This window comes from Anolis sagrei, chromosome 3, assembly GCF_037176765.1.
Source record: "Anolis sagrei isolate rAnoSag1 chromosome 3, rAnoSag1.mat, whole genome shotgun sequence".
Classification (NCBI taxonomy): domain Eukaryota; kingdom Metazoa; phylum Chordata; class Lepidosauria; order Squamata; family Dactyloidae; genus Anolis; species Anolis sagrei.
In genome coordinates, this window is record NC_090023.1 from 9,993,914 (window position 1) to 10,021,487 (window position 27,574).

The window sequence follows — 27,574 nt, forward strand, 5'->3', positions numbered from 1 at the left end:
GACACAGTGAAGACATCTGCCCTTGCGCTATACTACTCTGCTGCTGAGTATGCATGCCCAGTGTGGAACAACTCTCACCACGCTAAAACAGTGGATGTGGCTCTTAATGAGACATGCCGCATTATCACGGGGTGTCTGCGCCCTTCACCACTAGAGAAACTACACTGTCTAGCCGGTATTGCACCACCTGACATCCGCTGGGAAGTAGCAGCCAATAGTGAAAGGACCAAGGCAGTGACATCTCCAGCTCATCCCCTGTTTGGGAATCAGCCAACACGTCAACGACTTAAATCAAGAAATATTTTTCTAAGATCTACAGAGACACTCGCTGGAACACCTCAGCAAGCGAGAGTCCAAAAGTGGCAGGTTCAAACCCAGAACCTCAACCAATGGCTGATACCAAATGAGAGACTCCCTCCTGGGCACACAGAAGACTGGGCGACTTGGAAGGCGCTGAACAGACGGTGCTCTGGCACCATGAGATGCAGAGCCAACCTTCAGAAATGAGGCTACAAAGTGGAATCCACGACATGCGAGTGTGGAGAAGAGCAAACCACTGACCACCTGCTGCAATGCAACCTGAGCCCTGCCACATGCACAAGGGAGGACCTTCTTGCAGCAACACCAGAGGCACTCCAAGTGGCCAGATACTGGTCAAAGGACATTTAATCAACTACCAAGCTTGCAAACTTTGTGCTTTGTCTGTTTGTTTGTTTTGTTAAAATGTAATACAATTGTCTGGGAGTTCTGTGTGCCAAGATTGGTTCAATTCCATCATTGGTAGAGTTCAAAATGCTCTTTGAGTGTAGGTTAACTATAAATTCCAGCAAGCAAAACTCCTAAATGACAAAATCAATCCTTCCCCAATGCCACCAGTATTCAAATTTGGGTGTATCGGGTATTTGTGGCACATTTTATCCAGTGAATGAAATATCAGATATTTACATTACAATTCACAACAGTAGCAAAATTACAGTTATGAAGTGGAAACAAAAATAATTTTATGGTTGGGGTTACCACAACATAAGGAACTGTATTAAGGGGCCGCGGCATTAGGAAGGTTGAGAACCGCACTTACTTCCAGATGGAATCCCTGTCAGTTGGATACTTGGTCAGGTTCTTCAGCAGCTCAACCAGAGCAAGATGGATGCCTTCTTTTGTTGAGACATTGGTGCAGCATAGAAGCTCATGGAGAGCTTCCCGTATGTCTCTGGAAGAATCCTGAAGTAATATTCAAAAAGTTTAGAATAATGATGCATAATTAAGATTACTCCTTTTTTACTCAGTAGCCAGTTTGGTTTTACCCAATTTGGGTCCCCAGGTGATACTAAATGACAACTTCCATCACTTCTGATTATCTGCCAAGATGACTGGGGATAATGGGAATGGCAACCTGACAGCACTTGTAGGTCTGAGGTTGGGGAAAAATTAAAAATATTTTAAGGTCAGACATCATATCCACAAGCCTTGTACCTGCATTCAAACCCCATCATCCTGACTGAACAGAACGAACTGTAGTGTTCCAGATGTTCCCATACCCCAACTCCCATCAGCTCTAGTCAGGACGTCTAATGAGGAGGAATAGGGGACTTGTAGTCCAGCATCTGGAGGGCCACATCAAATGACATGGCAGGCTGGCTTTTGCTTATGGGCCTTGAGTCTGACACATGTGATCTAAAATATCAAAGCTACCAATATAATTTAATTATTAAAACATATATTTAAGGATCACTGAGTATGTGGAGGGTCGACTCTAGTTACCGACCATTCAAGCTTGTGTGGCTGAATCCTATTGGTTAGCCAAGGTATGGGCAAACCCAGGTCTGCAACCCTGAACTGAATATGCATGTTGCATGGCAAGCCAGCAGAATGGCACATATAAGGGACCTTATATAGGATTATATCATTAATAGGATTTCCTTGTCTATCTCCACTGCCTCACTAAACAAGTTATATGCTATGGTTAAGACTATCTCTAGCTTGGAAACACATAACTGGAAATGACGGAGAGAAGTGAGAAGAGGCCGTGACACGCTCCCAATGTTGTTTGGAGGGTTAGTGTACGGAGCTGGCGAGGAAAACACAGCCAGACAAATCATGGGGAATATCTAAAATGAGTACTAAGGACCTAAATAACCAATAAAAGGACACTCTTCCAAGAAGCAGGAGAGTGAGGGAAGAAACTTGCCTCTAAAACCCCGAGCACCGTGTCCAATTGGTCCTCCCGCAGGGTGATGTTATTGGAAATCTTCCTCATGGTGTGAATCGACTGCAGCCTCACTTCTTCAATCTCGTCATTGAACATGTCGACCAGAAAATCGAGGCACTTTGCGGCGAAGGAGGGGGAGGATTGGGCCAACATGCAGAGGGCCTCAACGGCAGCAATGCGAACCTCTGAAAAGATGGAGAGAGATAGAGGGATACATGCAGACAAATCCGTAGGTCCTCTAACTCAGGCAGGGGCAAACTTGGGCCCTCCAGGTGTTTGGACTTCAACTCCCACAATTCCTAACAGCCTACCGGCTGTTAGGAATTGTGGGAGTTGAAGTCCAAAACACCTGGAGGGACCAAGTTTGCTCATGCCTGCTATGAATAAATCTATTGGATGGAAGATAGATAAATAAAAAGTAATGAAGAAGATGAGAAATCCTCAAAAATTGCAGAGAATCTGGGCAAAAGAAGCCCTCGACTCACCATACATTTCATCTTCCAGGCCATGAACGAAGGCCCCACAGGCACCGGATTCCATCAGGTTCACAGCTCCAGTGTCCACTTCTTCTTTGGGGGCGTCGTCTCCCCATTTCCTGCCGCTTGAGAACTCCCCAGAGCTGTAGAGCTCTTTCGCACGTTCGTGAGCCGTGCGTTTTCGCTGCAGATGCAAGATACACATCAGCCCTGGTATAAAAAGGGCAACACTTTCTCTCAAGTATGATTTAACAGCACACAATGGGACATGGCTTGGATAAAGCCCAAGACATTTGCTCCTCATTCTGCAACATTAAGTTTCATATCCTGTGACTAGATGAGGCAGATTAATTAACAGTTTAGCATCTCAATTGAGATAGAAAGTTGGACCTCCTTTTCACAGAAGGATTTGTGTGATCAAGATTTGTGTAGGGATGCTGGAGAAGGATTTGTGTGATCAAAAATTGTTTGTTGGAAAACCTAGAATGAATTATTTGTACCCTGTTTCCCTGAAAATAAGCTCTCACCAGAAAATAAGCCCTAGCATGATTTTTCAGGATGCTCATACTATAAGTCTTACTCCAATAATAATTTCCAGTTAAGATAGTCAGTTCGATACATTTACGGGTATTATGTTGGTTACAATTCACGAAGGATATATTAAATTATAAAATAATATATATTAAATTAATTAATTTATATTAAATATAAATATGTCCAACTCTGATTAGACCACTACTGTAACCTTTCTCAATATAAATGTGCTCACATATCCTTCCAATAATAATAGAGAGTAAAATAAGAAATGTAACAAAAATAATGGAAAGTAATAATAACAGTAATAATAGAGTAAATAATGTAATAATAACAATAATGAACAGAGTAAAATAACAAATGTAATAATAATAGAGTAAAATAATAAATGTAATAATAAGAACGCCTGGACTTCGAGATGCCTTGCTCGAGAGCAGTACGTGTGAAAAAGATCTTGGAGTCCTCGTGGACAACAAGTTAAACATGAGCCAACAATGTGATGTGGCGGCAAAAAAAGCCAATGGGATTTTGGCCTACATCAATAGGAGCATAGTGTCTAGATCTAAGGAAGTAATGCTACCCCTCTATTCTGCTTTGGTTAGACCACATCTGGAATATTGTGTCCAATTCTGGGCACCACAATTCAAGAGAGATATTGACAAGCTGGAATGTGTCCAGAGGAGAGCGACTAAAATGATCAAGGGTCTGGAGAACAAGCCCTATGAGGAGCGGCTTAGGGAACTGGGCATGTTTAGCCTGAAGAAGAGAAGGCTGAGAAGAGATATGATAGCCATGTATAAATATGTGAGAGGAAGCCACAGGGAGGAGGGAGCAAGCTTGTTTTCTGCTTCCTTGGAGACTAGGATGCGGAACAATGGCTTCAAACTGCAAGAGAGGAGATTCCATCTGAACATTAGGAAGAACTTCCTGACTGTGAGAGCCGTTCAGCAGTGGAACTCTCTGCCCCGGAGTGTGGTGGAGGCTCCTTCTTTGGAAGCTTTTAAGCAGAGGCTGGATGGCCATTTGTCAGGGGTGATTTGAATGCAATATTCCTGCTTCTTGGCAGAATGGGGTTGGACTGGATGGCCCAAGAGGTCTCTTCCAACTCTTTGATTCTATGATTCTATGAATAACAACAGTAAAATAATAAATAACCTTGACTAAGTATAAGCCAAGGGGGGCTTTTTCAGTCTCAAAAAAGGATTGAAAAACTCGGCTTATACTCGAGCATATGCGGTAGACAGTTGCACATGAATAAATAAGACCCCCCCCCCCCCAAAAAAAAAAAAATAAGCCCTAATGTGTCTTATGGTATAAGGAACCAGACCCATGCAGTGTCTGCATACTTTTTTCATCTACTACCTAATTGAAACAGGTGTCAAAGTAATACATGTATTTTTAAAAATACTTCTTCAGTGTTCAGTAAACAGAGGAGAGTAAAATACTGTCATTTAGAAGAACAACTGCATCATTCTCAATCTAATTGAAACTGTCTGGGGTGATTTTTTTTCCCGCAAGAGCAAAAAGGTTGAAGAAAAAAGCAAGGGCACAAAGAAAGGCTGAACAAAAGGTTCAAATTTCACTACCAGAAAGTCTGGCAGGGAAAAAAAACTCTACACAACGGAGAAAAAAAGAAAAAGAAACCTGTTGTGCAACTTCCAACATGCCAGGTGCAAGGTCAATATCTCCTAAACTATAGAACCTTTTCCTTTGTCACAGCCACCAACTTTTCCTTTCTGTTAAGCAAGAGGACAAACTGAAAATAGAAAAGACTAGGTTTCTGTACCCTCAAGTCCGACATCAGCTTCTTGTCCAGGGTTTGTTCTAAAAACTGAGAACTAACTTGCAGCATAGATCCCTGGAAGAAAGGGAGAAAAAAGAAACATGAAGAGGAAGGTAATTTTGGACTCAGGGCCCTTCCACACAGCTATATAATCCAAAATATCAAGGCAGAAAATCTCACAACATCTGCTTTGAATTGGGTTATCTGAGTCCGCACTGCCATATATTCCAGTTCAAAGCAGATAATTTATTATTTATTTATTTATTTACAGTTCTTATATTCCACCCTTCTCACCCCGCAGGGGACTCAGGGCGGATTACAGTAAACACATATATGGCAAACATTCAATGCCAGTTTGACAAATAACGTTTAACAGACAAATACACCGAGGCTATTTAACTTTTTTCTGGCCGCTAGGGGAGCTGTTGCTTTTCATCGTCCATCAATGACACTGATGAAGTTCTTCCGCATTCCACATTCCCCGGAGTCCTCTTTCTTTATGGCCTCATAAATTAGTTAAATTTAGCCTCCCACACAAGGTGGTACCTTATTTTCCTACTTGACAGATGCAACTGTCTTTCAGGTTGCAAAGGTCGACAACGGGCTACACAATGGCTGGACACCCACTCCAGCCCGGGCTGGCTTCGAACTCGTGACCTTTTGGTCAGAGTGATCGTAATGCAGCTGACACTCAGCCAGCTGCGCCACAATCCCGGTGCAATGTGGGATTTTATTCAGTTGTGTGGAAGGGACTACAGTTTAGCAACCTAACAGCTCTGCCTGACACAGAGATGGATGATATTATACCTTATCTGACAGATAATGCTGATAAAAAAAATCTGTAACTGTGGTGCACATTCGTACTAGTTATGTCAGTGGTTCCCAACCTGTGGTCCATGGATCACCAGTGGTCTGTAACTACAACTCCCAAATGTCAAGGTCTATTTCCCCCAAACTCCATCTGTGTTCATATTTGGGCATATGGAATATTTGTGCCAAGTTTGGTCCAGATCCATCATTGTTTGAGTCCACAATGCTCTCTGGATGTAGGTGAACTACAACTCCCAAACTCAAGGTCAATGCCCACCAAACCCTTACAGTATTCTCTGTTTGTCATTGGAGTTCTGTGTGCCAAGATTGGTTCAATTCCATCATTGGTGGAGTTCAGAATGCTCTTGGATTGTAGGTGAACTATAAATCCCAGCAACTACAATTCCAAAATGACAAAACTAATTTTTTGAGTGATGGTCGCTCCTTAGGTTAGTAGGTGTCTTGTGTCCAAATTTGGTGTCAATTCGCCCAATGGTTTTTGGGTTATGCTAATCCCATAAACGAGCATTATATTTTTTATTTATATAGATATACACAGACATACATACCAGCAACCATAAACATGTATAAACACTCACTGACTATGCGAAATCCTCAATAAGACCAAGTATCTTTGGGTCCTTCCACACAGCCTTTTATACCAGACTATCAATGCAGAAAGTCCCACAATATCTGCTTTGAACTAGATATCTGAGTCCACACTGCCATATATTCCAGTTCAAAGCAGATTTTAACACTTATGGCAATGATTTGACCCGGACTGGATTTTAGACTCTGATTTTAATAGGCGTGTGTTAATCTATTGTTTTAATATTTTTAATATTTTAATGTATTGTTGATTGTTTTATTATGACAACACCGTATGGTGTTTGTGAGGCCGCCCTGAGTCCTCCCTCGGGGGTGAGAAGGGTTTGTCGTATCAGAACAACCAGTCAAATTATATTACATTTCTAACAGAGCAAAGCAAACAAGCAGATTACAAAATTTGTGAGTATGAGAGTTGATTAAATGTCCTTTGACCAGTATCTGGCCACTTGGAGTGCCTCTGGTGTTGCTGCAAGAAGGTCCTCCCTTGTGCATGTGGCAGGGCTCAGGGTGCACTGCAGCAGGTGGTCAGTGGTTTGCTCCTCTCCACACTCGCATGTCGAGGATTCCACTTTGTAGCCCCATTTCTGAAGGTTGGCTCTGCATCTCGTGGTGCCACAGCGCAGTCTGTTCAGTGCCTTCCAGGTCGCCCAGTCCTCTGTGTGCCCAGGGGGGAGTCTCTCATTGGGTATCAGCCATTGGTTGAGGTACTGGGTTTGGGCCTGCCACTTTTGGACTCTCGCTTGCTGAGGTGTTCCAGTGAGTGTCTCTGTAGATCTTAGAAAACTATTTCTAGATTTAAGTCGTTGACGTGCTGGCTGATACCCAAACAGGGGATGGGCTGGAGATGGTATCTAACACCAGTAAGATTAGCACATATAAATAAAAATTATTCAAAAAATTGTTGGAGGGGTGAGAAGGGTGAGATATAAATATAGGAAATAAATAAATATTTTGTGGGATTTTATTCAGCTGCGTGGAAGGGGCCTCTGCTGTAACCTACTTTGAATCCTGTTCAGGAGAAATGCAGGATATAAACAAAATTTTGAAACTGGGTTGTTGTAAGTTTTTTCGGGCTATATGACCATGGTCTAGAGGCATTCTCGCCTGCATCTATCGAAATTTTGAAATACACACATGTATAAATGTTTTAATCAGAGTCCTTCTCAAAATGGTAATGTAAAATAGTGGACTATTACTTCCTGTCACCATTTTGAGAGGTAGACTACTATTACTGTTTTATTGTTTTGCTTGATGTTCATTATTTTCTTATGAGTTTTATTGTGTATTGTATGTTGTTGTTGTCAGAGGCCTTGGCCTTTATAAGCCGCATCGAGTCCTTAGGGAGATTTTGCAGGATATAAATAAAAGTTAATAATAATGAGGCTTGGCAATTAAAGTGGTGTCAAACCACATTAATTCTACAGTGTAGATGCACCCTGTAAAAACTACCAACTCCCATTATTAGAACTTTTGAGTTTTCTGAATACACAGCAAATGGTATGATCACAATGATACAATGAAGAAGCACACCTTTTCCATATAAAGGACCCAAGCTCAACAGCTTTTCTTCTTGTTCCAAATACTCTTCTCCAGCCTTTGGAAAGGGGCTCAAGAAAGCCCTCTTCAGAAGCAGGTCAAAGACATTTCTAAATAACAATAATTAGCCTTGAAGGAGCTGAGGGTGGTGACAGCTCTGGCATGGGCTGGTCCATGAGGTTACAAAGAGTCGGAAACGACTGAACGAATAAACAACAACAACCTTCATGTATTTAATGTTCCAGCCAGCCAATTATGTCCTGCTTTCTAACCACTTAAGAATAAAGAGAAGGGCACTTACCAGCAATTTAGCAGCTTGGACTCTCACCACCCATGAGCCATCGCTGACCATGTGACAAATTTTGCCAAATGCATCGTCAACTAGACGGATTTCTTCATTGGAGGAAGGGATTGGGACAATACTACAACAGGGAGAGACAAGGTATTACATGTGTGCTATGAATACAATGCATTGTGTCAAGATTTTGTTTTATCTGGCCAAAAAAAATTGCTAGGAGTTACATTATAGGGTTTTCCCTTAAAAACTACAGAAAAATTAATCATCTGGAATAAACCACACAATAGCTTTTGTATGGTGCACCCCAGAGTTTTGTATGGCATAAATAGGAAGAGACCACAAGGACCATCCAGTCCAAATCCCTGCCATGCAGGAACACACAATCAAAAGCATACATATATACATTCACAAACACACAAAATACCCTTCTCAAGGCCCTTGGTCACTCTAAGGCATAAGTGGCCGAGGAACAGGAGCCAGTTTCTATTTCCTAAGCTAAGGCACAGGCTGCACACTAATTATTATTATTATTATTATTATTATTATTAGAAACACAACAAGATGAGTCCACAGCAGACACTTCGCTGGCTGTTGTATTGGATCACACGTCGGACACTTCCCAAGTGTCTAGGACTGTGTGATGTATCGGTGAATAATGTGTGCAGATCCCAGTAAGGTGGCCTTCTGGAGCTGGCAGATGGTAATTTTGTCTGTGCCGATTGTGTTTAAGTGCAGGCCAAGGTCTTTAGGCACTGTACCCAGTGTGCCGATCACCACTGGGTCCACCTTTACTGGTTTGTGCCAGAGTCTTTGCAGTTCGATTTTTAAACCCTCATATCGTGTCAGCTTTTCCAGTTTATTATTATTATTATTATTATTATTATTATTATTATTATTATTGGGTTGTTGTAGGTTTTTTCGGGCTATATGGCCATGGTCTAGAGGTATTCTCTCCTGACGTTTCACCTGCATCTATGGCAAGCATCCTCAGAGGTAGTGAGGTCTGTTGGAACTAGGAACTTCCACAGATATATAAACCCTTTTTCCTAGTTCCAGAGGAACTCTAGACCATGTCCATATAGCCCGAAAAAACCTACAATTCTCGCATTTTATCATTGGTTGTCATTGTCGTTGACTGAAACTATAATACTGTTTAACTCTGCTTTTTTAATGATACTATTTTCAATGATGGAAAATCCAGGATTCTGCAAACATTGCAGAATAAGCAGTCAATGCTGCCCAGCTTCCTCTACAGATTTTCAAAATATTGGTGCAACAAATGTGCAACTCAGTCTTCAGAATCTCCTTCTTCACCTTTACATCCTTCTTTGTGGCTAATCTAACACCCATGCCTACCTTTCTGGATAAAGCTGACTGAGAACCCAGGTGAGCTGAACGGCAACACTGCGGACCTGTTCGTAGTCATCTGTTAAGAGCTTACATGCCTGAAATGGAAGGTTTCCAAGCAATCATTAATCATAAAATCTTTTATTTTGTGTTATCACTCCATCTATTTTACACAGTGTGTAATTTATGAGATATAAACACATTTAACTAAGTAAATACGGATGGCTCTCGGACTAAAACTCAAGCCAATATAGCTGTGGTTGGGACCCCAAAAGTTGTGTAGAAGTTTTGCACCCCCTCACACCTCAGAAAACAATCTGCAAAATTCAGATAGCTCTTCAAAATGGCACCTCATATTATTTCCATTTATTCAGTTATAATCCACCCTCTTCCCATGAGTGGGACTCAAGGCAACCCACAATTAGGTCTTCTCCAATGCAACATTCAAACCTGTCACTCTCCTAAATGTGCAGTATGTGAGTGTCTCTCACTGAACACATAAAACACAGCAAATTACCTGATTGTAAATGGTTTGCTGCAGCTTCAACCCTCTTTCATGGAGCTGGAGCTATAGGGGAAAAAAAACCTCCAGTTTGTTACTTCCAAAGAAAAAGAGTTTTTGAAGAGTCCAAAATGTCTCTACTGAGTCTAAAACAGACAAATGAAGGGAATCAACGTGACGAAATTGCCCCCAGGACTTTTAGGGGCAAAAATAAGGAAATAAAGACTTGCGTCTTCCCCATCCCTGCTTTAAATAAAGGTTAAAGCATGAATATTAATCCAATAATAATAATAATAACTTTATTTATACCCCGCTACCATCTCCCCATGGGACTCGGTGCGGCTTACATGAGGCCGAGCCCGCAATACATCAATACAAGCAATAACAGACACAATACAAGGCAATTAAAATAAATCTCATACACAAATAGCATACACATTAAACAAAGTACAGTGCACATTTAAAATCTATGGCTGGGCCAACTGTAATTGAAGTTTAAAAAATAATGCTAGGCATGAGCAAGGTAAAGGAGATGGAGCGTTGATGGAGACATAGAAGCAGTCCTAAATCAGTATAAAGTGCTTTGGAGGACATAATGCTAAGGGTTCATTATTCTGGGAAGGCACACTGGAACAATCATGTTTTCAAGCTCCTCCTAAAGACTGCCAGAGATGGGGCATGCCTGATGTCCTTAGGGAGTGAGTTCCAGAATCGAGGGACCACCACCGAGAAGGCCCTTTCTCTCATCCCCACCAATCATACTTGCGATACAGGTGGGAGCGTGAGTAGGGCCTCTCCAAGGTGCATGGAACCAACATGAGCTTGATTAATCCAAGAGACAAGGAATAAAACATGAGCTTGAGTAGTCCAAGAAACAAAGAACAAAACATGAGCTTGAATCCATGATAAAATCCCCAAGACTGGTAGCAAAACTTGACTAGGAAATTTTGCTTGAAGCTAAGATAAGACCAGGAACAAGGCAGGAGCTCCTTGCTCTATTTGCTACGTTGCTTGATCTGAGACCAGTTTTGATCTGAGACCTGACAGCTATTCTTTCCCTAATTAAGGACAGAAATGCATGAAAGTATTCCGCTGGTCTTGAGAAGTCTCTCTCCACCTCTGCGGAGGTGCAAACCATGGCTCAGTTTGCACCTAGAATTCTTCCCCCGCAGGAGCAGCCTTGAATCTCTGTCCAACCCCACTTCCTCCCTTCTCTGTCTGTCAGCTTTTAAAACAGTTTCATTTTCACACAGAGAATCAACCAAATTTATTTATTTATTTATTTATTTATTTCCTATATTTATACCCTATAAATATATGTATGTTTTTATAAATATAAATAAAATACATTTATATTTTATAAATATAAAAAATACCCTATATTTATTTATATAAACGTACTAGCCGTCCCCTGCCATGCATTGCTGTTGCCCACATGGGGGTTATGTGTGGGAGGTTTGGCCCAATTGTATCGCTGGTGGGGTTCAGAATGCTCTGTGATTGTAAGTGAACTATAAATTCCAGCAACTACAACTCCCAAATGTCAAAATTCTATTTTCCCCAAACCCCACCAGTGTTCACATTTGGGCATATTGAGTATTCGTGTAGAGTTTGGTCCAGATCCATCATAGTCTGAGTCCAGAGTGATCTCTGGATGTAGGTGAACTACAACTCCAAAACCAAAGGACACCAAACCCTTCCAGTATTTTCTGTTTGTCATGGGAGAACTGTGTGCCAAGTTTGGTTCAATTCCATCGTTGGTGGGGTTCAGAATGCTCTTTGATTGCAGGTGAGCTATAAATCCCAGCAACTACAACTCCCAAATGACAAAATCATAATTTTTTGAGTTGTGTTGTCCTTGTGTTGTGAGACGTTTTGTTGCCAAATTTTGTGTGTTTTTGTTCACTGGTTCTTTTGTTTTTAAGGTACTCATTATGCACAGAGCATTTATATATATATAGATATTTATATAAATACCCCTCCGTTCTCCCAATCGGGGAATCACCATCCTGTTCCAACATCCCATCTGTCTGAGCACCTCCAGAAGCATCAGGCCCTGCACCCCCAAACCCCTCATCATCATCCTCAGCTGGCTGAACCACAACATCACTACCCATACATACCATAGCTTTTATAGCTGCAGTCCTGACCCGAGGATCCTGGTCATTAAAGTGATCCCCTATGATTTTCTGAACATCTTTGGCAGGCTGGCCTTCGGGATCTTTCACGGAGCCCTTTTCCACAGTTCCAAGGCAGCCAATCAGCAAAAGGCATTTGTTTCTTACACCATGGGAGGAATCAGTCAGATGCTAAGGAAGATAGGGAAACATATCATTTATTTAATTACTTTCATAGAATCATAGAATCAAAGAGTTGGAAGAGACCTCATGGGCCATCCAGTCCAACCCCCTGCCAAGAAGCAGGAATATTGCATTCAAATCACCCCTGACAAATGGCCATCCAGCCTCTGCTTAAAAGCTTCCAAAGAAGGAGCCTCCACCACACTCTGGGGCAGAGAGTTCCACTGCTGAACGGCTCTCACAGTCAGGAAGTTCTTTCCACATTGATATCCTGGCCTATACCATAGAATCTTAGGTCAGTGTACAATAAATTGGCTTAACCAATCAAACAATATGAAACTTTTCTAAAAGTTCTAACACATTAAGACCATACTAAGCAATTTGGCGAGTTATAATTAGATAGTTAAAATCAGTAAAAAAAAAAAGTAGTTCTAGTTTCCCATGCCATTTTTATCTTTATCAGAGGAATATTTATTGAACAGCTGCTTCCCCTATAAAGGAAAATTATTCTGGATATTCTTGTCCTTTGTTCAAACTAAATCTGGGCGTCTGTTCACATAGACATTGTCTCTCATGGTTCTCCAGAAGACTAGAGCTAGACAGAATTTCCAGATGAAAAACTGCCTGAAAATCACAACAAAAGTCCTCCAGAATGCCTGCAAACATCTGGAAACGCAACTGTTCAATCCATTTCAGAACTCCAAATCCCCTCAAATATTAGTCATCTGAAAACCCAACTGTTCAATCCACTCCAAATTCCCTCAAATATTAGTCACCAGAGTGAAAACATGGTGTGGTTCCTATACCTTAATGGTTGAGTAGGAGCCCTTCCACACAACCCCATAACAATAATATTGAGGCAGATAATCCACAATATCTGCTTTGAACTGGACAATCTGAGTCCACACTGCAATATAATCCAGTTCAATTTGGTTTTTATACAGCTGTATGGAAGGGGCCCAAAAGTGGGACTTTCTGAAGGTGTTGTTTGCTATCAAGGAACAAGCAATACCCACTAAAAACCCCTCTTTGACACAGGAATCACCCCCAGTTCTCACTGCCCAACCTATGAAATACCTTCTTTTCCTTCCATCTCTCATTCAGTGGCACTACTAGTTACCACTATAGTCTCTGGTGGCACAATGGGTTAAACCAGTGGTTCTCAACCTGGGGTATCCAGATGTTTTTGGCCTTCAACTCCCAGAAATCTTAACAGCTGGTAAACTAGCTGGGATTTCTGGGAGTTGTAGGCCAAAACATCTGGGGACTCACAGGTTGAGAACCACTGGGTTAAACTCTTGTGCTGACAGGACTACTGACAGAAAGGTTGGCAGTTCAAATCCGGGGAGCGGGGTGAGCTCCCATATGTCAGCTCCAGCTTCCCATGCAGGGACATGAGAGAAGCCTCCCACAGGGTGGTAAAACATCTGGGCGTCTCCTGGGCAACATCGTTGCAGACGGCCAATTCTCTCACACCAGAAGCGACTTGCAGTTTCTCAAGTCACTTCTGACACACACAAAAAACCCAAACTACTAGTTACCAAGGAAGAACAAAACAGAAAGAAGATATTCTGGTATGCTTATGAGTGTGTAGATAGAAAATTGGGCCCTATCCTCTGTGTAGTTGCTGACCCCTGATTTTGATCTTGTACCCTCCAATTTCCAACTATCCTCAGAAGATATAATCCTGGCTGTCCCTACGAGTTCCTCTGCAAGGACTGAAAGCCAATGCTTTGTTCATTTCATCATATCTTTTTATTATAATAATAATGGTAATAATGGGTTGTAGTAGGTTTTGTCGGGCTGTATGGCAATGGTCTAGAGGCATTCTCTCCTGACGTTTCGCCTGCATCTATGGCAAGCATCATCAGAGGTAGTGAGGTCTGTTGGAACTAGGAAAAATGGTAATAATAATAATATACTTTGTTTATATTCTGCTCTATCTCTCTGAGGGGACTCAGAGCCAATTATTTATTTTATTTTATTTTATAGTATTTCTATACCGCTTTTCTCACCCCTAGGGGACTCAAAGCAGTTTCAGATACATATATGGCAAACATTCAATTTCATTATACAACTGACAGAGACAGACAGTACATAAACAGATGCAAATAAATTATCTGTTTCAAAGGATTTAGCTCTTGAGACTGGCCAGAAATGAAAACAAAGATAGCAGTTGCAATATGAGGAAGCAGGCAAAACCAGAGAAGAACTAGGTACAGGAACAAGCATCCATTTTTTTAAATGTTTGAACTAGAAGTGGCCATTACTTCCCTATGATCAATTCACTAATAATATTTTCACTAGTTCACATTGCTAGTTACCTTGCAAGCGACATCTACCAGGCGCACACGCACTGCAAGGCTGTCTTGGAGCTTCTTCCCAATCACCAGTAAGGTATCCAGCAGCTGAGCAAGAACCTGGTGCGACTCTAAGAACAATAATAAATAATAATAATATGGTTTGCATTCACTCATGTCCCAGAATGGCTGTTTAAGAAAACAGAGGTTTTCAGAGCTATACAACGCAAGAAACCCTGTATAAAGCTTTCAGCTATAAATGGGGTACGAATAACTGAGGGGGGGGGGGAGCAGAAAGATGGAGAAAGGAAATGTATTATTTTCCTCTGCAGTGGTAGTAGTAGTTGCTGATATGTATATACCACCTTTGTCCCAACATGGAACACAAAGAAGTTTACAAAGGTTAAAATAAAACAAGAAAAGAAAATCTGTACTGCACCACAGGATTGGAAAGAAGTCATCTGAAAATGAAAGAAACAATCTTTGGCCAAATCCAGCTGGCAGAAAAAGAACTGTATTCTTTTGGCCAGAGGGGAATAATGGAACTAAATATAAAGCAGCTTTATGCATATATTGATGACAGCACCTGACACAAATAAACCCAAAATTCAGTCTGGACAGATTCCAATTTCTTATCAAACTCCACTGGAAAAATCTTACGTACTCTCATTCTGAAGTGTGTTAATGGCATCATCCAGAATGCAGTCAGGAGAAAACCCTGGAGTCTTTGACAGCAAGCCCAACAGGGAAGCAATCTTCAGTCTGACAGAAGGATCATTCTCCTATAGAGATAAAAAAACAACAACAGAGGAAACCTGAATTATTTCAGTCTCCCTGAATGTGATTGAATGTGATTCCAACCCAGTAGGCTATTAGAAATTGTGGGAGTTGAAGTCCAAAACATCTGGAGGGTTGAAGTTTGCCCATGCCTGATCTACACTCTATAACTTCTGGATCATCTCAGCAAGCGAGAGTCCAAAAGTGGCAGGCTCAAACCCAGAACCTCAACCAATGGCTGATACCAAATGAGAGACTCCCCCCTGGGCACAAAGAAAACTGGGCGACTTGGAAGGCGCTGAACAGACTGCACTCTGGCACCACGAGATGCAGAGCCAATCTTAAGAAATGGGCCACAAAGTGGAATCCTCGACATGCGAGTGTGGAGAAGAGCAAATCACTGACCACCTGCTGCAATGCACCCTGAGCCCTGCCACATGCACAATGGAGGACCTTCTTACAGCAACACCAGAAGCACTCCAAGTGGCCAGATACTGGTCAAAGGACATTTAATCAACTACCAAACCCGCAAATTTTGTATTTTGTTTGTTTGTTTTGTTCTGTTAGAAATGTAATAAAATTGACTGGTTGCTCTGACACGACAAATAAAACTCAAGAACTGATGCAGTCTGAAATCACTTTAACTGTTAACGACTCAATGCAATGGAATCATGGGAGTTTTTTCAAGGTCTTTAGCCTTCTCTGCCAAAAAAGATGGTGCCTCACCAAACTACTATTCCCAGAATTCCAGAACACTGAGCCGTGGTGATCAAACTGTAGGACCTACTCATCTCACCTTGTAATAATGCTCCAGCAAGATTCGGACCACTCCTTCCACGCTTTCTGGTTCCACGGGCTTCCTGGCAAATTGCAGCAGGTACTGCAGAGCATCTGCTGGTGAAGTCGCCTTGCACAGATCCACGTGGAGTGCTGCTGACTTACTTGGCTTGGTCAGCCGGAGCTTCTTCGCAGAAATCTCTTCATGCTGCTGTTGCTGTAACAATAAACTGTGTAAGGCTGTGTTTCCTCAAAGAAAGGAGGCAGGAAATGCTAAATGATTCTCCACACATTAAGCTGTAAGAATTGCCTTGTTATTATAGCCATCTAGATCCCTGGTTCCCAATGTGGGGCACACACCTCACAGAGGGGCAATTTGATTTTTTAAAGGGGGCAATTTAAGAATGAGTTAATAACAGTAATTTTCTTGCATTTGCAATGGTTTTAGGGGGCCATGTTTACAGTATATAAATATATATTGCGACATACACATTAAAAAAAATTAAAATCAGAATGTGCACGGTGGCCAGCTTTTTTTTTTTTTGGTCGTGTCAGGAGTGACTTGAGAAATTGCAAGTCGCTTCTGGTGGTCAGCTGATGACAATGGAAAGGGGAAAAGCCCCTCATAGAGAAAAATGGAGAGTGCAGAGAGAGAAGGGGAGAGTACAGGAGCACAGAAAAGGGAGATCACTTTTCACCCCTAACTCCTCCTCTCTAACGCCTTCCTTTAAGAAGACAACCTATGCTATATGTGTGTGTGTTTTGATTCTGCATGTGAATGTAGCAAGATATCTGTGAAAAAATCCAAAGAGCAATGATTACTTTCGTAAGTAATTCAGTATTTTTGTTTGAAAAAATAATTTAAAATATTACTATGTAACATGATTTTTTTTCTGGGCTGTAAATGTCAACCATGGACATGAACACAATCTAGTTACCAGCATTAAAAAAAACTAGAATCCAGACAGTAAATAAATAACATCACACAGAAACAGGAGAACTCCAAACAACAAGCAATCAAGGGCCAGTTAACACTATACCCAAACAGAATGTTTCCAAGCAACAACAGCCAGGCTACCTCTGAAGATACCCTCACTGACTGACTTTGCAGCTTCATGGTTACTCAATGCTATTCAAGTTTACTAACTGAAATTTGCTTCAAACAGACATTGGAGAAACTACACTGTTTAGGTGGTATTGCACCAGCTGACATCCACCAGGGAGTAGCAACCAATAGTGAAAGGACCAAGGCAGTGACATCTCTGGCCCACCCCTTTTTTGGGTATCAGCCAGCATGCCAACGCTTTAAATCAAGAAATAGTTTTCTAAGATCTACAGAGACACTCACTGGAACACCTCAGCAACCGAGAGTCCAAAAGTGGCAGCGAGAGTCAATCAATGGCTGATACCAAATGAGAGACTCCCCCTGGGCACACAGAAGTCTGGGTGACTTGGAAGGCGCTGAACAGACTGCACTCTGGTACCACGAGATGCAGAGCAAACCTTAAGAAATGGGGCTACAAAGTGGAATCCACGACATGCGAGTGTGGAGAAGAGCAAACCACTGACCACCTGCTGCAATGCACCCTGAGCCCTGCCACATGCACAATGGAGGACCTTCTTGCGGCAACACCAGAGGCACTCCAAGTGGCCAGATACTGGTCAAAGGACATTTAATCAACTACCAAGCCTGCAAACTTTGTGTTTTGCCTGTTTGTTTATTTTGTTCTGTTAGAAATGTAATACAATGGTCTGGTTGCCCCTGACACGATAAATAAATAAATTTGTATTGCCTTACATAAGTATATCTATATGGATGTTTAAAGCCAGTATAGTGTTGTGGTCTGAGCATTAGGGTATGACTTTAAAGGCCAATGTTCAAATCCCCACTCTTCCATATGTCTGTTCTCTTTTGTTCCATCATCTCAAGAATCATGAGCCAACAATGTGATGTGGCAGCAAAAAAAGCATCAATAGGAAACTAGTGTTTAGATCCAGGAAAGTCATGCTACCCATGCTCTATTCTGCTTTGGTCAGGTCACACCTGGAATATTGTGTCCAATTCTGGGCACCATAAGTGAAGAGAAGTGAAGTGAAGTGAAGACAGATGGAATATTGTGTCCAATTCTGGACACCCCAAATCAAGAGAGATATTGACAAGCTGGAATGTGTCCAGAGGAGGGCGACTAAAATGATCAAGGGTCTGGAGAACAAGCCCTATGAGGAGCAGCTTAAAGAGCTGGGCATGTTTAGCCTGAAGAAGAGAAGGCTGAGAGGAGACATGATGAGTGCCATGTATAAATATGTGAGAGGAAGTCATAGGGAGGAGGGAGCAGGCTTGTTTTCTGCTTCCCTGGAGACTAGGACGCAATGAAGCAATGGCGTCAAACTACAAGAAGGGAGATTCCACCTTCTGAACATGAGGAAGAACTTCCTGTCTGTGAGAGCCATTCAGCAGTGGAACTCTCTGCCCCGGAATGTGGTAGAGGCTCCTTCTTTGGAAGCTTTTAAACAGAGGCTGGATGGACATCTGTTAGGGTGCTTTGAATGTGATTTTCCTGCTTCTTGGCAGAATGGGGTTGGACTGGATGGCCCTAGAGGTCTCTTCCAACTCTTTGATTCTATTATTCTACCTGAACATTAGGAAGAACTTCCTAACTGACTGTGAGAGCCGTTCAGCAGTGGAACTCTCTGCCCCGGAGTGTGGTGGAGGCTCCTTCTTTGGAAGCTTTTAAACAGAGGCTGGATGGCCATCTGTCAGGGGTGATTTGAATGTAACATTCCTGCTTCTTGGCAGAATGGGGTTGGACTGGATGGCCCACGAGGTCTCTTCCAACTCTTTGATTCTATGTCAGCTGCTGTCCTCTCCTTTTTGCCTTGTCTTTTACTCGTGTTGCATTTTGAAATGGTCATAAGACTGGTCAAATAAATAAATTATTATTATTATTATTATTATTATTATTATCACAAGAGTTAGTTACCAGTATTAAAAAAAACACCAGAATCAAGAGAGTAAATAAGGAACACCACTCAGAAACAGGAGAACTCTAGGCAAAAAGCAATCAAGGGCCAGTTAACACCTCCCAAACAGAGAGTGCCTCCAGGCAACAACAGCCAGGCTACCTCTATGCAGATACCTCACTTTACAGCTTCATTGCTACTCAATGCTATTCAAACTTGCTTCAAACAGACATGGGTTCTTTCTCCAACCCTGGACATTATTCCACAGATATATCTACACTCAAGGCCACCCAACCCGCGTCTCAAAAGACCCCCCCGGTTACCTGGACGACCACTTTGCTGAACTCTTCATACACTCGCTTCTTTAAGTGCGCCGCCATCTTGGATCGAAGCATCAGTCCCGCGGTTTCGCTTTTCCGTCACTACTGACCCTTCGGAGCCACCGTAGCCAGCCGCCTTCCTCGGTGGGAAAAGGTTCAAGAGACCTGTCTGACAAAGTAGTATTTACCGCAACCATGACTTCAGGCTTCCAATTGAAGAAGTTAAGATCACTGATGTACAGAAGCAGAGTGGGAATGAGAAACATGGCTCAGAAGAAAGGAAAACTATTTTTGTATTAATATTATTTTTTGAAACCTGATTTAATTTTGTAAGCTAACAGAAGACCACTTTTGGGTGGATCTACACTGTAGAACTACACAGCAAACCTATATATATTATATATGATATAATATATTTATATATTTATTATGTGTTATATTATAATATATAATTATATATATATCTATATATATATATATATATAATGTATGACATTTATATATTATATTATATGTTATATTATAATATAATATGTATATAGCATTATATATATATATATTATTTATGACATTTATATATTATATTATATGTTATTTTATATATATATATATATATATATATATACACATATACATATATATATATGATATTACATTTATATAAATAAAAATGTAATGTTCGTTTGTGGGATTAACATAACTCAAAAACCACTGGACGAATTGACACCAAATTTGGACACCTATCAGGTCATCACTCATAAAAACATTGAAAAACACTGGAAGAGACTTTAAAAGGCAAAAAAATAAAATAAAAAATACATTACATTACAACTTATGTGCATAACCACATAAATACACATATACACAAATATATACGCACATACACATATACACAGACTGGGCCACAGCAATGCATACCCATGTATTCCACACTTACTGTATGTTTTCATGTTTACGCTCAGCAATATAAAATATACTTGAATGTCTATAGAGACTCTTTTTATGTTGGATTTGATATCATCAATATAAATAAAAATGTAATGTTAATTTGTGGGAGTAACATAACTCAAAAACCACTGGGCAAATTGACACCAAATTTGGACACAATACACCTATCCGGCCAACTAGTGCCCATCACTCATAAAAACACTGAAAAATTCAGCAGAAGAGACTTAAAAAGGCAAAAAAAGAAAAAACACATTACAACACATGCAGAAGACCACACACACACACATATACACAATATATACACACAGTTACACACACACAAAGCACATATACACAGACTGGGCCACAGCAATGTATGGCAGGGGATGGCTAGTATACAAATAAAAATAAATAAAATACATAAAAACACTAAAAAACACAGCAGAAGAGACTTAAAAGGCAAAAAAAAATTACAATGCATGCACAAAACCACATATATACACATATATATACCCACAAAATACATATACATAGACTGGGCCACAGCAACGGGTGGCAGGGGACGGCTAGCGTGTGTGTGTGCATAATACAAAAGTTTAGAAATAAAGTTAAAAATGCACCCATGGAATCCTGGGAGTTGCAGTTTTGCAAGGTTTCCAGGCTTCTCTGCCAAAGACTTCTAGTGACTCACCAAACTACAAACCCCAAGATTCCACAGTATTGAGCCATGGCAGTTAAAGTGGCATCAATGTGAATGAATTCTGCAGTGTAGATGCACACTTTCAAGTCCCATTTTTGTGAATTTTTTAATTATTATTATTGTGTTGTTGAAGGCTTTCATAGCCAGAATCACTGGGTTACTGTAAGTTTTTCGGGCTGTGTGGCCACGTTCCAGAAGCATTCTCTCCTGACATTTCGCCTGTATCTGTGGCAGGCATCCTCAGAGGTTGTGAGGTCTGTTGGAAACTAGGAAAATTGGGTTTATATATCAGGGTGGGAGAAAGAACTCTTGTCTGTTGGAGGAAGCTGTTAATGTTTCCGTTGATCACCGTGATTAACATTTAATTTTGTTGTTTATTTGTTCAGTCGCTTCCGACTCTTCGTGACCTCATGGACCAGCCCACGCCAGAACTCCCTGTTGGCCGTGGCCACCCCCAGCTCCTTCAGAGTGAAGCCAGTCACTTCAAGGATACCATCCATCCTTTGTTTTTTGGATCACCAGTCCCAGAATCCCCAAGCCAGCTATTCTGGAAGTGGTGGTCCAAAAGCGAAGTAGTTTCTGCTTCATGTAATATAAAATATGTTCAGAGGTTTGCTATTGACTTTCTCTGAGGCTGAGAGAGTGTAACTTGGTTACCCAATGGGTTTCCATGGCTAAACAGGGATTCAAACCCGGGTCTTCAGAACCTAATATTACTAATATTAATAATAATAATAATAATAATAATAATAAACAACTTTATTTCTACCCGAACACCATCTCCCCACAGGAACTCGGGACGGCTAACATGAGGCCAAACTCAACAATGACAAGAAATCAAAATGAAATACATATAACAGATAATAACATCAAATAAAATGCAAACAATAACAAAATAATAGGCTCAATAGGCTCTTCTTCTGTGTATGTGTGTCTTTTGTCTATACTGTTGATAGTTGTAGTTTTCCAAGGTCCAAGAGTACTGATGCTTTAGCTTTGCGCTGTGGAAGTAAAAATGGTATGGAACTGCATTCATTCAACATGTGTAGATGCACCGTTGGACTTGCCAGGCAGGGATAGTCTGGATAGAAGTAGTTATTAAGAACCCTAGTCCTCCTATTGGTGGTGAGGTTCCATTACATGCATTATATTACATTATATGGCATTTTTGGACTCATATAATCCAATTCAATGCAGTTAAATTGCATCCTGACAGTACATTATATGGCAATGTAGATTTTTATTTATCATATCAGAACCACAAATATAGTGAAAAACGTGACATTATGCAATATAGATGGGTCCCGGAGAAGGGAGCAAAGGCAACCTGGTCAAAGTTTAAGTTTAGCTGGACATTTTTCTTCAAATACAAAGCTTGGGTCCCCAAAGGCACTCTGTACATGCTCAGTAACATGCTTCCATCATTGGAATATGAGAATGGAAACAAGATATGGGGATAAAGTGGTCCTTAGAGGAAATTAAACCACATTTTGGGATGCTAAAATGATAATATATAACTACACCACTGGAGAAATTACACTGCTTAGCCGGTATTGCACCACCTGACATCCCCCGGGAAGTGGCAGCCAATAGTGAAAGGACCAAGCCAGCTCATCCCCTGTTTGGGTATCAGTAACACATCAACAATTTAAATCAAGAAATAGTTTTCTAAGATCTACAGAGACACTTGCTGGAACACCTCAGAAAGCGAGAGTCCAAAAGTGGCAGGCTCAAACCCAGAACCCCAATCAATGGCTGATTCCAAATGAGAGACTCCCTCCTGGGCACACAGAGGACTGGGCGACTTGAAAGGTGCTGAACAGACTGCACTCTGGCACCATGAGATGCAGAGCCAACCTTAAGTAATGGGGCCATAAAGTGGAGTCAATGACATGCGAGTGTGGAGAGGAGCAAACCACTGACCACCTGCTGCAATGCAACCTGAGCCCTGCCACATGCACAATGGAGGACCTTCTTGCAGCAACACCAGAAGCACTCCAAGTGGCCAAATAATCGTCAAAGGACATTTAATCAACTACCAAGCTTGCAAACTTTGTGTTTTGTTTGTTTGTTTGTTTGTTTGTTAAAAAATGCAATACAACTGTTTGGTTTGCTCCTGGCACGATAAATCAAATAAATATATAACTGGATAGTGAATAATTTTGTGTATTATTTGTAACTGGAGATTTCAAAAGTCAGTATAACAGATATGAGACACTTCAATGGAAGACAATAGTCATGATGTGGCTTGAAAGTAAACATTAGCTCACCCGAGGCATGTGATTTGTTCAAATAGCCTCGAAGAACAAGAATAATAAACACACAGCTGCTTTGACGTTTTGTCTTATGTCTGTTATAACAGGCTGTGCTTTTTATTTAATTTTAGTTTGTGAAGTTATAATTCATATTTACTGTATACATTTTGTTAGCATGAATGTATTGTTGTTGTATTTGGGCATTGAATGTTTGTCTTTTATGTTTGGAATCCGCCTTGAGTCCCTTTGGAGAGATAGAGCGGAATATAAAGAAAGTTTTATTATTATTACTAGCCGTCCCCTGCCAGGTGTTGCTGTGGCCCAGTCTGTTGATCTGGAAAATAAAGTAACGAGAAAGTGTTGGTTTTTAATATATGTAATTTCTTTTTGCTTGTGGGTAAACATTATTTCTTGCTGTTTCTTTGTCAGTGTTGAGATGGAGAGTGTCTGGTTTGCCCACCCTGGAACATGCAAGATATCATTGTTTGTGTCCTTTTTAAGGTCATATGCCGCGGCAATAAGAGCCGCAAAGAAAACTTTCTTTGCGGCCACTATTGCGTCTGCAAAGAACCGTCCGGCTGAACTGTTCCGAGTTGTCAGAGGCCTTTTAAAACCCACCATTCAGGATGGGTGCCCTGATGACGCGGCAGCTCGCTGTGAAGCTTTTGCTCAGTTCTTTACAGACAAAGTCGCTTTGATCCGCTCTGGACTGGACACCATATTAACGGCAGTCTCTGAGGATGTAACACGAGCATCTGCTTGTCCGATTTTGATGGATTCATTTCAATTGGTTCAAACCGAGGATGTGGACAAGGTGCTTGGAGGAATGAGAGCTACCACATGCATCCTAGACCCCTGCCCATCCTGGCTTCTAAAGGAGGCCAGAGGGGGATTGGCCGAGTGGGTTAAGGTGGTGGTTAATGCCTCCCTTCGGGAAGGCATTTTCCCAGCCAGCTTAAAGCAAGCTGTGATAAAACCGCTGTTGAAGAAACCATCACTGGACCCCACTCAATTGGTAAACTATCGGCCTGTTTCCAATCTTCCCTTTTTGGGCAAAGTCATGGAACGTGTGGTGGCCTCACAACTCCAGGCATTCTTGGTAGACACGGATTATCTAGACCCGGCACAGTCTGGCTTTAGGCCGGGACACGGTACCGAGACAGCCTTGGTCGCCTTAGTGGATGATCTCCGTCGGGAGCTCGACAGGGGGAGTGTGTCCCTGTTGGTGCTACTCGACCTCTCAGCGGCCTTCGATACCGTCGACCACGGTATCCTTCTGGGACGCCTCGCGGGAATGGGTGGCTCCGGTCATTCCTCGAGGGTCGGTCTCAGAAGGTGTCACTGGGGGACTCCTGTTCTACCCCACAACCTTTGTTTTGTGGGGTTCCTCAGGGTTCAATACTGTCCCCCATGTTGTTTAACATCTACATGAAGCCGCTGGGCGAGATCATCCGGAGTTTCGGGGTGCGGTGTCATCTGTACGCAGATGATGTCCAGCTCTGTCACTCCTTCCCACCCGCTACTAAGGAGGCTGTCGAGGTCCTGAACCGGTGCTTGGCCGCTGTGACGGTCTGGATGGGGGCGAACAAATTGAAATTGAATCCAGACAAGACAGAGGTACTCCTGGTCAGTCGCAGGGCCGAACAGGGTATAGGGTTACAGCCTGTGTTAGACGGGGTCGCACTCCCCCTGAAGACACAGGTTCGCAGTTTGGGTGTGATCCTGGACTCATCGCTGAGCCTGGATCCCCAGGTTTCGGCGGTGACCAGGGGAGCATTCGCACAGTTAAGACTCGTGCGCCAACTGCGACCGTACCTTGGGAAGTCTGACTTGGCCACGGTAGTCCACGCTCTGGTTACATCCCGCCTTGACTACTGCAACGCTCTCTACGTGGGGTTGCCTTTGAAGACGGCCCGGAAGCTCCAATTAGTCCAACGGGCGGCAGCCATGGTATTAACAGGAGCAGGGCGCAGGGAGCATACAACTCCTCTGCTGTACCAGCTCCACTGGCTACCGATTAGCTACCGAGCCCAATTCAAAGTGCTGGCTTTGACCTTTAAAGCCCTAAACGGTTCTGGCCCTACATACCTATCCGAACGTATCTCGGCCTATCAGCCCACCAGGACCCTAAGATCTTCAGGAGAAGCCCTTCTCTCCATCCCGCCTGCTTCACAAGTGCGGCTTGCGGGAACGAGAGATAGGGCCTTTTCTGTGGTGGCCCCCCGGCTTTGGAATGCCCTCCCTACTGAAATAAGATCAGCCACCTCGCTAATGGCATTTCAGAAAAAACTGAAAACTTGGATGTTCGAGCAAGTTTTCAACTAATTCCGATGTGATGATGTTTTGATCATGGACTAGCAATCAAGGATAACGAATTGGATTACGACTTTAACTATGAGATGTTCCGGTCTGTATTGGTGGCCCAATACTATGTATGTATATATATGTATTTTTATATTTTATTTTATATTTTTAAAGTGAATATTGTATTTTTAAATATGTTGTAAACCGCAATGAGTCGCCGCACAGGCTGAGATATTAGCGGTATACAAGTGTACTAAATAAATAAATAAATAAATAAATCATTGTCCTTCTTTAAGGGTCTCTTTCAAATCTATGATACTATATCTCTCTGTGTGTGAATCATATATATCTCTATGGCTGGATGGCTCTTTGTCAGGAGGGCTTTGATTATGTTTTCTTGCCCTGGTGAAGGGAGTTGGACTGGAAGGCCAACTTCTTTTGGTCATCATGGAGGTTCTGTGTGGGAAGTTTGCCCCAATTCTGTCATTGGTGGGATTCAGAATGCTCTTTGATTGTAGGTGAACTATAAATCCCAGTAACTACAACTCCCAAATATCAAGGTCAATTTCCCCCAAACTCCACTAGTGTTCACATTTGGGCATATTGAGTATTTGTGCCAAGTTTGGTCCAGAGCCTTCATTGTTTGAGTCCACAGTGCTCTCTGGATGTAGGTGAACTACAACTCCCAAACTCAAGGTCAATGCCCACCAAACCCTTCTAGTGTTTCCTGTTGGTCATTGGAGTCCTGTATGTCACATCTGTTTCAATTCCATCACTGGTGGAGTTCAGAATGCTCTTGTATTGTAGGTGAACTATAAATCCCAGCAACTACAAAATCATTTTTTGAGTGGTGGTCACTCCTTGTGTTAGTAGGTGTCTTGTGGCCAAATTTGGCAGCAATTCGTCCAGTGGTTTTTGAGTTATGTTAATCCCACAAACGAACATTACATTTTAATTTATATAGATTACTAGCTGTACCCGCCACGCGTTGCTGTGGCCAACTTTCTCTCTTTCTCTCCTTTTCCTCCTTCCTTCACTCCCTCTTTCCTTCTTTCCTTCCCCTCTTTCCTCCTCTTATTCCTTCCTTCTCTATCTCTTTCCTTCCTTCCCCCTTTTTCTTTCTCTTCTGCTGTCTCTTTTCTTCCTTCTCTCTTTCCTTCTTTCCTTCCCTCCCTCTTTCTCTACATGTTTCCCTCTTCCTTCACTCCCTCTTTCCTTCCTTCTTTCTTTTTTCTTTCCTTCTCCCCTTTCTTCCTTCTCTAACTTTCCTTTCTTCCCCCTTTTTCTTTCCCTCCCTCTTTCTCTCCTTCCTTCCTTCTCTACCTCTTTCCTTCCTTCTCTTTGCTTCCATGCTTCCTTCTCCCTTTCCTTCTTTCTTTTCCTCCCTCTTTCTTTTCTTTCTTTCTTTCTTTTCTCCCCTTCCCTCCCTTTCTTCCCTTTTTTCTGTATTGCCATTTAGCTTTTCGTCATTTAGCTTTTGGGGGCTTTTTAAGTCCCTTCTGCTGTGTTTTTCAGTGTTTTTATGAGTGAAGGACATACATTGGGTGGTTAGGTGTCTTGTGTCCAAATTTGGTGGCAATTCCCCCAATGGTTTTTGAGTTTTGTTAATCCCACAAACGAACATTACATTTTTATTTAGATATAGATTATTATTATTATTATTATTATTATTATTATATTTGAGTATATATAAAATAAGTCTGGAGGCTGCAAGGGTGCATCTACACTGCAAAATAAATGCAGTTTGATGCCACTTTAACTGCCATGGCTGGATGCTATGTTTTATTCTGCTAAACAGTATTGGACCTTATCAGACTCCAGTTCCTATGACTCCATGACATTGAACCAT

The 27,574-nt window shown here is 41.8% G+C and overlaps 1 protein-coding gene across 1 annotated transcript in view; it reads right to left on the bottom strand.

Moving 5' to 3' along the window:
* Positions 1-19,670, bottom strand: part of INTS4 (integrator complex subunit 4) — a 47,940-nt gene extending 28,270 nt beyond the window's left edge. The window contains exons 1-12 of the mRNA XM_060771224.2: positions 19,543-19,670; positions 16,278-16,475; positions 15,369-15,486; positions 14,729-14,835; positions 12,228-12,413; positions 10,120-10,170; positions 9,612-9,700; positions 8,259-8,379; positions 5,006-5,077; positions 2,695-2,869; positions 2,189-2,394; positions 1,079-1,221 (exon numbers count right to left, since the gene is read on the bottom strand). Coding sequence (XP_060627207.2) covers positions 1,079-1,221; positions 2,189-2,394; positions 2,695-2,869; positions 5,006-5,077; positions 8,259-8,379; positions 9,612-9,700; positions 10,120-10,170; positions 12,228-12,413; positions 14,729-14,835; positions 15,369-15,486; positions 16,278-16,475; positions 19,543-19,614 — 1,538 coding nt within the window. The 5' untranslated portion in view covers positions 19,615-19,670. The remainder of the gene's footprint in view (positions 1-1,078; positions 1,222-2,188; positions 2,395-2,694; positions 2,870-5,005; positions 5,078-8,258; positions 8,380-9,611; positions 9,701-10,119; positions 10,171-12,227; positions 12,414-14,728; positions 14,836-15,368; positions 15,487-16,277; positions 16,476-19,542) is intronic.
* Between the last annotated feature and the right edge of the window lie 7,904 nt (positions 19,671-27,574).